Source organism: Nothoprocta perdicaria, unplaced genomic scaffold (genome assembly GCF_003342845.1).
Source record: "Nothoprocta perdicaria isolate Ctin4 unplaced genomic scaffold, notPer1 scaffold_332, whole genome shotgun sequence".
Taxonomy (NCBI): Eukaryota; Metazoa; Chordata; class Aves; order Tinamiformes; family Tinamidae; genus Nothoprocta; species Nothoprocta perdicaria.
The window spans coordinates 581,497-593,880 of record NW_020455569.1 but is presented as its reverse complement, the minus strand read 5'-3'; the positions used below and the strand labels follow the sequence as shown (position 1 = coordinate 593,880).

General features: G+C 47.8%; 1 protein-coding gene across 1 annotated transcript in view; it reads left to right on the top strand.

Annotated features, from left to right (window-relative positions):
• The window catches only part of NEO1 (neogenin 1), an 88,974-nt gene that overhangs the window by 28,415 nt on the left and 48,175 nt on the right, over positions 1-12,384 (top strand). Inside the window, exons 5-6 of the mRNA XM_026043624.1 lie at positions 5,709-5,863; positions 6,651-6,771. Of these exons, the coding sequence (XP_025899409.1) occupies positions 5,709-5,863; positions 6,651-6,771 (276 nt within the window). The remainder of the gene's footprint in view (positions 1-5,708; positions 5,864-6,650; positions 6,772-12,384) is intronic.

Genomic DNA, 12,384 nt, shown 5'->3' with positions numbered 1-12,384 from the left:
GTTCCCATCACAAGGAACATTCAAAATGGGGCTCCAGGAGCCCTGTGCTGTTTCCTCCCGCTGCTTTCACATCTCACTGTTGGGGTCTAGTTGGGGTTAACTTGGGCTAAGGGTCTGGGTGGCCATAAGGCCCCTTGGAGACTGTAGTGCTACAGACATAGCCAGGTCAAAGCAAGGGCCCTTTACAAGGGTGCATCTGCTGAGACCGTTGTCCCCCAGGATCCGTCATCCTGGGTGCCGCTCCCAAGCACGTGCAGGACCCGGTTCGGGAGCAGGCAGCTTGGGTTTAATGCTGGTCTGAAAGGGGCCGAGTAGCTGCTCCCCTTGAGGGCTGTGCTGCCCTTCGAGGGCCCTTGGCCACCTGGGGATGGGCAGAGAGGGAGCCTCAACCCCCTGCAACATCCAACTGTGGGACGAGAGGCGACAGCACGGCCTCAAACGCGGTGAGCTCCGTATGGACCTAAGGGTGGACGCTGTGAGCGGGATTTATCCTTGAATCTTGCAGAAGTTAAGGGGGAAAAAGAACGGGGAGTCTTCTGCAGCAGGGTAAGGAGATGAAAAAGATAAGCCTTGTCACTTTAATATGCAAGTAATATAAGAAAAAGCTGTTGAAAAACAATTTGCTAATAATATAAAAACCTACTAATAAATTTCAAGCCTGCGAGTAACAGAAAACATGCTAAAGAACATGGAGGATCAATAGATGATTGAATGCAAAAGGAAAGGGGTGAAAAATGGGCTAGTAGAATAGAAATTCCTGGTATCTCTGTTCTCTGGGGAGCTGGAAATGTTTTTAATGGAGAATCGACTGCAGGGCTTACCTGAAATGGAAGAGCTGGTGAAGTGTTTGTCAGAACCAATCCGCAAAGTGAGCAGTAACAACCCGTCAGGACCAGATGGTGTTCGCTCCAAATTTCTCAAGGAGTTTGCGTGTGAAATCTGGAGTTACCAAGTGTGGTCTGTGTAGCCTGTCACTTAATAGGAAGGTTGGCTGGTGCAGCAATGTTTTTCTCAAAGTCTTGGGTTGGGGGGAAATCTGGGGAGCTGCAGAGAAGTTATTGGGACATCTGGACCAGTCAGCCTGGAGGGGAAGAAAAAAGAACAGAGTTAGTAGGGACACCAAGAAATGTGAGATGCTGGGGCTGTTTATGTATGTTTTGTAAAATATCCAAACCATACTAATCGATTCAGAGGCTTTTAGAGTATTTTGTGGGTAGGTGTAGGGAGGCTGCTGCAGGGCCCGTGGATTCCCAGGATGGTTCTGGTGTTCTCTCATTAAAAGCCAAAATGAAATGATAGTTCTGGGGTATAATGTCTTCTCAGGGGTTGGAAGGGCCATGAAGTGGCACGTGCAGTTAAAAGCAGCCCTAGCTAAGCTTAGCAGTGCTCTCTGCACTGATATTTTTTGCACAGGCATGAAATAGTGACGCTRGAACGTGTAGTATTTTGAAAAAGGCAAGGTTGTAAAAACCAATTCTAGTGTTGGAAAGACTAGGGAAGAAAGAGGCACCTCGGAAAAAACCYGTTATGTCTAAATCCATGAGGCTGCTGTTGGTTCAACGCTGTGAGCGATTCTGGGTTCCTCGTCTCTTAAAAGATGTGGGAAAGCTGAGAAAGGCTGAGAGAAGGGAACAGGGGTGGCCACAGGCGCAGAGAACTGCTCTTCTGCATGGAATCACGAGTGCTGCGGGGAAAGCGAATGCGCGGGAGCTTGTTCCTCTTGGGCTGCAAGAACCGGGAGGCGTCGCGTGGCTGCACGGCTCGGAGGCCGCACACGTGGTGGGTTTTCTCTGAGGATGCTGTTAAAGCATTGGACTTGCTGCCATGAACAGTAGGCTGCTGAGCGAGGCAGTAGGGTAAGTGACGTTGAATTCACTGCTTACCCGCGTGCAGAGAGCGGTGAGAACCGTTTGTAAAAGCAGAATCCGTTGAGCACTAGTTAAACACGAAGGATTTCTGCCTCGGGGAGCCCTCACGGAGGGCTTGCAGGATGCCAGGAGGAGGCCGGTTGCCTCTGTGCCCTCGCAGGTGGTGAATCCTTCCCCGCCAGCTCTGCCCAGCCCTTCCCGGGGCTTCACGGTGGCCAGACTTCACAGTGGCTAATTTCTATTTCCACAAAGCTCATCTTGAAAGGAAGAACCTGGTTTTGTACCAAGTTTGTTGGCAATTGACAATTTTCTRGGAATAGATTTCTTAGGAGGCAAGTGAAAATAAGATGTAATCTCTAGTGCGATACAACTGAAATTAGTTCCTACGTCAAAAGAACTTGTCCTTGGGCAGAGGCAAGATTACAAACCGGTGGATGCCAGGTTGTTCCTTCRCTGGTTCAGCTTTCAAGTGGTTTCACAGATTGCCTATCGAGTACATTTGCTTTGAGCTATTTCACCAAAATTGGATTTAATGGCTTCAAGAAATGTCCTCTCTAGGTGCTTCTTAAGAAATACGTGTCAGGCTTTCAGTTGTATTTAATACTTGGAACATCTTGGTTCTTCTGGAGGATCTTCATGTTTTCTGTGTTTTGAGCCTTTTTAAAAAAAAAAAAAAAAAAAAAGAGAATAAGGCAAGAAGCCTCTGTACATAAGGATTGTATAAATTGGATTTTCCTCCCTTTCCAGTGAGTGTTTATGTCACCAAGGGAGATGGAGGGACGTCTATACTGTGGTCACTCACATGTGATTCAGCGCCCGGGGTCACCACCCGCACTGGTGGGAGACCAGAGTTACGTCTCTGAATCCRACAGAAGATTAGCCCAGGTTTTACACTTTCCAAGTTGCGACCTACGTTTGGACTTGCCCAATTATTTCTCTTGGGTTTTTTTTGGCTCAGTCATTGAATAGAGCTTTTCTATGTGCCCTAGTGCTGTCCTGAACGCCTGCCTCTCCTCCCAGAGCTGGCATTGGCGCCCAGAGCGCTGCCAACGCTCCTCACCGAATTGTTTGGAGCCCTTTAATCCCAARTGAATCGGAGCCCATTCCCTGTAGGATGCCAGCACGGATAACACCCGGTCCACTGCTCTCCTAGGGCAGATGCACTAAGCTAGCACAGGGAGCGCAGCAGAGACAGCTTCTAGCCACGCTTCTTAAATAAATGGATTTTGGTTAATTGCTGATAACGGCCGTTCTCGCGGAGATTACACACCTGCTTACACAATAGGTGTTTCACAGGTGGATGGTGTTGGTGAGGCTGCAGAAAACGGAGCTCGAGGGGAGCTCTGCAGGTCTCCTAATCCGCCTGACGCTGCCGTGCAGGGTGAGGTACGGTCGAGCCATTCCTGATGGATATTTGCTTAATACACTCTCACAAGCAGCCCGGATTGTCGTGGGAGGAGGGTGCTCGGGTATGAGGGTGCCCGCTCTGCAGGGCGCTGCGGGGCGGAAGGGCCTCGGATCCCTGTATCTGATCCGTGTATCCGATCCCTGCGTGTGCAGCAGGAGGACACCGGGCGTCGGGGTCAGTCTGTGGCCGTGGTTGGGAAACAGTCTCCTCCTTCAGGCCTTCACCTGCCGTCTGTTGCTGTTAATTCCCATTCCACAAGCGTACAGTTCATTGTTCATCCCTGAAAAAAGTAACTCCCGCTTGCTGAGTTGTATCGCAACACTCGAATTCCACTCTTCTAATTTTTCAGGACATTTTTGTATGATAATTACTCTTGAGTGTTGGCCCTCTTCTGCTCTGCAGCCGGCTGTGGTCTCATTTGATGTGGTGGGAGTTCCTGCAGCTCTCCAGGCCACGGATGGGCTGATGCTTTTCCAGCTGGGAAGCAGRATCTAGCCAGGAGCTGCCAAAGTCCATCAGAGATGGGCAGAGCAGAAACCCGGGCCCTCTTGGTGGGCTTCATCTTTAAACAAGTAGGAAAAAGTTCCCGTTGGGAAATATCCCACAGGTAGAGAAGCTTTGATCTTTATTTGTGTTGGATTTAATTTGCTAAAATATAAAAAATAAAAAAAGAATTTGGTTAAAAACAGATGCATGCAGTGAGTATCCTGCTAGGTAGGAMAAAGTCATATCATGCTGCTGTCTCAGAAACCTTCGTCATCTTACTTGCTTCTGATCGTAACCTGGAATGCGGTTTTTGACTRTTATAAAATGCTGTGTGTGTACTAGTTACATTTCATAACCTTTTGGGTCTTGGTACGCTGCTTTCTTTTTAAATCTTCATCTGATGGGTTTTATTCTGTGGTAATTTCTCTAAAAAGATGACATTTTGTCAGCTTTTGTTTGCTATGCAGATTTTGCAGCCATGGATTAAATGTGTTTTAAGGAGATGACAGTGCTGGTCAGAGGTTGGAGACACTCTGATATCTCTGAAGAAGTAATTAGGGGGGTTATTTTTCTTTTTTTCTTGATATAAAACTTCTCCATATGGCTTTACTAGTTTCAGGAAAAGATAGTTTTTTAATTTAACAGTTTTCATGAAGGTGTAATTTCCTTTTACTCTGTGGTACATTTTGAGAAAGAACAACTTTTTTGTACAACTGTCCTATAAAAGTAAAAGATTATTGGAACCTCTGCAGTGAAACCGTAGCAGGCACATTTTCTGTGTCATTTCCTGGCAATGACAGGTGGTGAAGGGTGTCACTTTGTTGTTTTGGAACAGAATCAAAAAATTGGAAAACCATTAATTTGGAAATTAATTAATTAATTTCCTTTCTTTGTTTGACTTGGGATAGTAAAACCCTTTGCTGCTGTTTTTAACATAATGCACCCGCTCCATGGRCGCTCCTCAAGAATACCAAAAATTCCAAGCCTTTTCCTTGCAGTGGTCTGAATTGGAGACAGCGCCGTCCCCTGAAGCCTCCACCAGTTTGGCCAGTGACAGAAATGCATTAGGATCCTTCTTTCTATAGTCCTGAGGTTTGAAAATTGGTGAAGATAGACCAAAGATTGATGAAACCCGATGAAGATTCTCCAAAGAAACATTAACAAGAATTTTGGTTTAATTGTGTGTGGTTTTAGGAAAACAGTGCTGCTTTCTCAAGCTTGGAGGCAYTTATAGGTACCTCAGTCGTCATTTTTGGATTTTTGAAAAGATTTTAGGTTTCAGACTTTGTTGTTATTGTGGGGATCCTGGTGAGCTGCTGGCCTGTAATCCCCRGGCAATGCCCAGCGGGCAACATCTGTAATCTGAGCAGGTATATTATTTACTTTTTTATGCCAATTTTTTGCTTTTSGCTGGTATGATTGGGATTCAGGGATAAATCTAACACAGAGCTAAGGAATTRAAAGCAAACGGTGCTTCATGGGGTGCTTCCAAAACCAGCGTGACCCTTCCAGGCAAGGGCAAGGCAGTAGCAGCGTTTGCTATGCGTAGATCTTCATCACTTTTGGGACAGATTTGCTGGAGTTTGGGAGCTGCTCCATCTCCTTGCTCTGCAAATAAATGCTTCCAGGCTTGAATACGCAGGTATTCCACGTATCATCCGAGCTTTAGTAATGATGTTAAAAGAGGTAGTCAAGCYGTGGAGATAGCAGCTTTGTTCTGGCTGCGAGCAGGAGCCAGCAAAATTGGCAGGCATTGGTGTTCAGACTTCCAGAGATTTTCAGTGTATTTCTTGGAAGCATGGAGTGATCTTGGGCACTGTCCCTGTTAGGACGAGCGCTGCTGTATGACCTTTCATTAGCAGGTTTTAATTGTTAAGCTTTCGGCTTTGTTTCCTTTTTGTGGAGCACGGGCACTAACGCTCCCCTTTCTCTCCTCCCCTGTGAAGTTCCTCCGGCGTTTCTGAAGCGGCCTGCAAACATCTACGCGCACGAATCCATGGACATTGTGTTCGAGTGCGAGGTGACCGGCAAGCCCACGCCCACCGTGAAGTGGGTCAAGAACGGAGACATGGTCATCCCCAGCGACTACTTCAAAATTGTGGTGAGTCACCGGCCACCTTGAGCTTCCTTGATCGGGGGCTTAATCCTCCTACCYGCGTGCATAAGAGCTCGGTTCTTCTCCAGGACCGGCTTCCTGCCCGTGGGGTTTGGGGCCTGGGAGGGTTAAGCGGTTTCTTGAACCGCTCTGTGATGGAGCCGTTGCGTGTGAAGGCCAAGGCCTGGCGCTCGTGTCCTGTGCCTCCCTTGCTGTGCGCGTGGCTCTGCCGAGCCGAGAGGCAGCTGGAGCCCGCTAAGAAAGCACCTTCCCCGTTAACGAGGGCCGTGCGTGTGCGTGGCCACCATCTGCAGTGGGTGCAAATCACAGTTTCCAACACGGAGTGAGATTTAAGTGGCATTGTGCATCAGGAATTTCGGCAAGTTACTGCTGGGCACCTTTGGATGTAGCAAAAGCCATTATTGAGACGCAGCTTGGACCTTACTGAGGGTCTGCCTGGGTAGGCCTGAGGCCACAGGGTAGAACAGCGAGTTATTTGGTTATTTTCAGTGCTTAAAATATTATCAAAATATTTTTGTGTATGTTATGTCTTGCCAATGATATGCTAAAAATAATACTCAATTAGTAAGAGCTTGTGCTGTTCTTGATACAGCGCAATTTGAAGAGTCAGTGTAAAAGCAGATGATGTCAGACAGGAGCTCCCAGGGCACTTCTGTGTCTTACTCTCCTGAATTTTCTCCTGTCATAGTAATGTGCTGGAATAACCGCGTTGTCTTTGCAATTACAGCCCTTTTTTTTTTTTTAAGTGTTGCGTTTATCCTTTCTTCCTCAGAAAGAACATAATCTGCAAGTTTTGGGTCTGGTGAAATCAGATGAGGGATTCTATCAGTGCATTGCGGAAAATGATGTTGGAAACGCACAGGCTGGAGCCCAGCTGATAATACTTGACCTTGGTAAGATCAACAGTGACAGTATAGCGCCAAAACGTGGGGAGGAACAATTCCCAGGGCCCTTCTGCACCTCATGTGTTTTGTCTTTAGCTCAGTTAGGCTGAGGTRGTTTTCCTTAAAGCACATAAGTGGCCCAGGATCATCTTCCCACTGCACATGTAAAGTTACTTAGGGGAAATTAATGAATTTTGCAGGATTTACCTGGTATTTTGAAACATACTTTGGAAATGTCGAATGTGGTAACAAGCCGGAGCCAAAGACCTGAAACATTATTGCATGCAAACATGTAAAAAGCTGGCAGGAGAGCTGAGCTGAAATGATGACCATGATCGCAAAAGTGAAAAATGAGTATTTCTGGAGTCCTGTACAGATGAACTATTTCATACTAAATTGTTCCAGTGTCAGAAGCCTTTTTTATTGCTGTCAGTTGAAAGGAGAGAGCCCTTTGGCTTTTGCAAACTGTAGATGCAAGAAATTTTGTTTTGAATTAGAGACCAAGACTCATCATCAAGTGAGTTCATCATCGAACTGCAGGCAGTGGCATCACTAACACCGCTCGCCTCCTTGTTCCTGAGCATCCTGCATGACCTATCTGCGATATTMAAAGAGAAAGAAATGTTGGTGTGATGAAAGAACTGCTTTGTTCAAAAAAAAGAAAAAGAAAAAAGATTGTAAAAACGTCATTGCTGAGGACACCAGCTTGTTCTGCTCATAGAARTCATGAGGCTCTTGAGTGTAACTTTGAAGAGCACAAGGAAGAAAACTCGTGGGAAGGAGAGGGAAGAAGCCAGACAAGAAGATATGAATTCCGTACTCGTTATTTCTTTTTTAAGTTTTGTGTTGCCTGCATTCTTTGAGTAATGTTTCAAACTTGGAATTTCTCGGGCGTTTGCCTGCGCAGAGCGAACCTTGGGCATGGCAGGGCCCGGGAGAACCGCTGTTAGGGCCAACCAGAGGGTGACACACATTCACCCCGGGCATTTTAGCAGATGCAAAAGCAGCTAGACCCTGTTCTGGGGCTTGACCACTACGAGTTTGCCAGGACGAGCTGTATGTTGCATTTCTTCTCTGATCGCTCCGTGGTGCAGTTGGGCGCTTCTCCCTTCCTCTCGGCTCTGCGGCTCTSGGTGTGGGTCCGTTCGCTGCCGGCGCTTTGCATGGCTATTGCTGCAACGCAAGGTGCCCTCTGCTGCACCGAGGAGCTTTAACGCTCTGAAGCCTCGGCATGTCAGTGTGCAGATGTTCATCTGCATCCAGCACTAGCCTGCTGTCAGCACGTTGTCAGAAAAACGATGAAAAGTCACTTTATTTCTGCTGGAGGCATGAGTCACCTGAGCCGCTTCCAAATCAGTTACGCAGAGGCATTTTTCCTATTTTCCACCTTTAAAAAAGTGTTAGGTATTGGCGTGCTTGAGTTTGGAAGCCATGCCCTGCCCAGGTTTGTACTTTCCCCGACGCCCAGTAGTGRTTTCCAGTTATTGTTGTTCCTGTGGTCTCCCTCTCTTCCTCACCGCCGCCTTTGCTTGCGCGGCGGCTCCTCCGGCCGTGCCGCGGGGCCCGAGGGCTTTGCCCTGCGCTGCTGCCCTCTCCCTCGCGCGCCGCCCAGGGTGGCGGGCGCCGTGCCGCTGCAGCCTCCTTGGGCTGTGGAATCACACCCACGAAGCCGGCTCGTTCCCGGCCACTAAACCCCTTCCCCGYTGGCTTCTTAACGTGCCCTTCCTCCTAGCTGCCCTTTCCCAAAGGTAGAGACCATTACGTGGTACCTCACTGGGAATGCATATTTTTGTTATGAAGTAGTGCCTTACTCCATCCCGATTTATAAAAAGTTCTAGTATAATATATACCCTCCAAGAAAATGCCAGTGTTTGCTCTCTTATTTTACTGTCATAGCAAACTAAATAGTGAAGAAGGTGTGTGAAGGTGTCACAGCCTTCTCTCTTGATGGGCATCTAGATACAAAAAAACACTAAGCCAAACAAAAAGCATTCTGAAATCTTCCATTATTAATTCAGAAGGCTTTATTTATCTTAAATGGCCTCTTGACACCTGATAGTGAGAAGTATCTACTTTGGCAATTAGAAAAATAATAAATTTTGAGGGGAAACGTTGATTATAAATTGATTGAAGTATCTTCCAAATGAAATGAAATGTGATTGGGAAGCATCTGTGATTAGTTGTAGACTTTTTCCAGTTAGACCTTTTGGTTATAATGTTGAATTGATTTTCAATATATTAAATTTATAAACGAGAAAGTAGAAACCTTGCAGAATTGCTCAGACAGGCGGGTCCCATTCATTGCATATGGAGCAGTGTTGAAGAAATGGTCCGAGACCTCTGTGATGGGCATTTCAAAATATGTAATAAGTGTAATAATGCATAATAATAATAATATGTAATACCTAATACTAATGCTAATACTAATACTAATAATGATACAGCCCTGCTTATGTTTTGACCAYAGTCAAGGGCATTGCTGGCTGCCCTCAAAGATGAGTTTGAGTAGCTGGAGAGCACGGAGGTGCCCGGGGCTGGCGGAGACGCGCTGAGGAAGGCTGGATCAGTTACACCAACCAGCAGTGGTGTCTTTGCATTTGCATGGGGATTCTGGACAGTGTCTTCCTCSCCCCTTCATACATTAACTTGTCTGATTCTAACCTCGCCCCATGGAAATYTCTCCATGTGTTGGCCGTTGCTGCCTGCAGCCATGCTCTTTGGTACTCGTTTTCTTCAGTCTTAGGGGGTAGCATGATTTTTAAGCGTAATGGGCATAAAGTGAGTGGCAACCTGCTCCAGGCGAGAGCTCGTTGCCCAGCACGTGGCTTTGCGGCTCTGCAGGCAGCGGTTCTGGTGCTGCCCGTGTCGCTGTCCCGCTGCGCAGGGGCTGGCGGCGCCGGCCCGCTCAGTCTTCGGATGTCCTCCTCGAATCAAAGTGCTCGGGAGCGACGGTCTYGAGGGCCTCGGAGCCCTCCCCGTGTCGCACAGCACCACTTTGCCTTTCTTCTCTTGCAGTGCTGTCCCCAGGGTCMGCGTCTGTCCCTCTGCAACACGTGGCTCAGATGCAGGAATACGCTCGCTCGCAGTAGCGAAGCCCTTCCCTTATGCCCGCTTATGAGTATGCCGTGTGAAGCAATGTCAAAAGCCTTTTTTAAGTTAGAGGGGATGTTCTACGTTTTCCAGGCCATGAGTTCTATCATTTTTTTATAGAAGGTGAAGGAAAAAGAGATTTCTTTTTGAGAAATCTTGGCCTCCGGTGGAAGGAGGACTAGGCTTGGCATTAAGAGGCTCGCGCTCCGGTTTGAGGCGCTCCGCATGYGCTTTGGGATGTTCTCTTAGGTAACGTGTCCCATCACACAGAGCCGCGTTGGTGCGAGCCGAGGGCAGGCAACTCAAGAGGGCTCCCAGACAATTCTGGACGATTGTGCCCACATCACCTGTAATTTCTGCYCAGCCTCTCTCGCCAAGGTAACTTCTTGAAGTATTTTATCTGCGGTYGCACACTGAGAATCAGTAACAAATTCAGCGGTGCTGTCAGGGTAGCGTGGTTGATGTTTTCTCACTCCACACAACTCTGCAGAGGGGTCCAAGGTACAGAGGTGCTTGAGAAATATGCAGGGTATCRTGGCTGAAACGTCAGAGCAAGATGGAGAAGTAGGGTTGAGTCGGTGGGAGGGCTCTGTTTGTGACCTTACTGAAGACCCTTGTGCTTCGCATGGACAGCGGGGTCCTCATGTTGTGTCGGGTGCCGTTCTTTGTGTCATAAAGCGAGGAGGGTCCTAAGTGGCCTTGGCAGTTGGGACCCCCGAGAGCGTCCAGCAGAGACGTGATCTGCAGATAGGACCTGGGGAGCGAGGCCGTTCRCACCGCCCAGCCGAACCTCCCAGCCTCTGTTCCACAGGAGGGGTTCTCGGAGGGCCGGGGTGCGAGCGCCCCGTGCACGGGGCACGTGCCGCTGYCGGGGTCACCATCCCGCACGGCTTGGGGCTTCCCAGCTGCTCCCCAGCAGGGAAGAGCCAGAGGCGGAAAACCCCCCACCCTGGGGCTCGTCAGGGACGGCAGCGGCCGCAATTCCCTCTCCCACCCAGAAATCTTGGTCCGCTTCTAGCCCTCCCGGAGCAGCACTTAYTTGTGTACTTTTTGCTCAGCACATTTAAGGCTCTGTTTAATCTAGCCAGCTGGTTGCGTAGCCAAATTCTCGTGCTGCAAATTTAGTTGAACAAACCTATAGTGATTTGTCGGGATTTATGGCAGAAATGGATTTGCAGTTTCGAAAACAATGCCCCAAGCCTGGGGCTGCGATGTGTCAAGCTAAATGTCTTCCACAGCATGTGTTTGGAGACCCAGCTCCTCACACAGCCCTGCGCTTGCGCCTCGGCTGGGTTTCGCAGAGCACACGACCTCTTCCCACGTGGGGAGGTGCTCGCATCCATAAAGACCCTTTTTCCTCTAAATGCARGAGCTCCAGGGTGTTGTAAAAACCCCGACCGTGGCAGGGAGGAGCTGGGCGCCGACTGCATGACGGAGCCTGGGCAGCCCCTGCCCGTGGCCGCTGTGCAGAGGGGAGGCCGCCGCCGAGCCCGCGGCTCCCGCCCTGCCCCGACACATCCGAGGGCCTTCATGTGGGCTGCAGAGGAGCAGCTTGCGGGGCTCATGCCCAGAGTCGTGCTTGAGGAACGTAAACAGCATCTGAAAGCTCGAGCTTGACTCCAGTGTTTAATAAAAGCAGAGCCAGGCGCTGAGGAAGGTTTTGTTGCTGGTTGGGTGCTCTTTGTTGCTAAATTTCTATAAACATAACAGTATGTTCTCTTCTTTAATGCTGACTCTTTTTTTTTATTATTTTAATTTTGATTTTAATTTACATTACTCAGTCTTGCTCTGTGGAAAAAACAGTTTTAGACTTCTCGGTGACTGCATGCATATTAAACGGGGCAAGGAAACCCTGTTAGTTCTTTCTTAGTTGGCTTTTCTCAATTCAGTTCTGGTCGGAGGTTCTTATCTTCCCTGCCTAAGGTCGTGGCTTAGCTATAGTCGTGATGAGAAGCCTGATTAAACTCTGCTAAACTACCTCAACCTTCCTAAATTTTAATTTCATGAGATTTGGACCCAAATAGTTTACCAGTTTTGCCTTCARTGGACTATTCATGCTTCAAGTTTGCCCAGGCTTTTAGGTAAATTGTTCTAATTCAGATTAAATTAGTAATAGATTAATGTTTGTCCATGTGCAGCGAGTTTCAGGGAGGCATAACAACATTTATAGGATGCTTTGATTGCACTTATGAGCTTTCATTTCTTGTTTTAAGGCTGTATTTACAGTTAATTTGCCGGAGGAATTTGAAACCCTGCATCAGAACCCAGTAGACTGTGTCGCCTGTTTAATTTTGGGAAAATTGACAGTTTGTAGGTGCGCATCTTGAAAGAAATAGCATGAATATCAYATTAGAAAGAGGAATAAGGCATCAGGAATATTAAGTGGAAGCAGAGAAGGTAGCAAAAAAAGCTTATCTGCATCTTGGGGAAAAAAAGCCCTCTACCTATGGTGGAAAACATCCACTGTGGGTATATGACATATTATTTGTGCCTTCTTTCTTTCTTTCTTTCTTTCTTTCTTTCTTTCTTTCT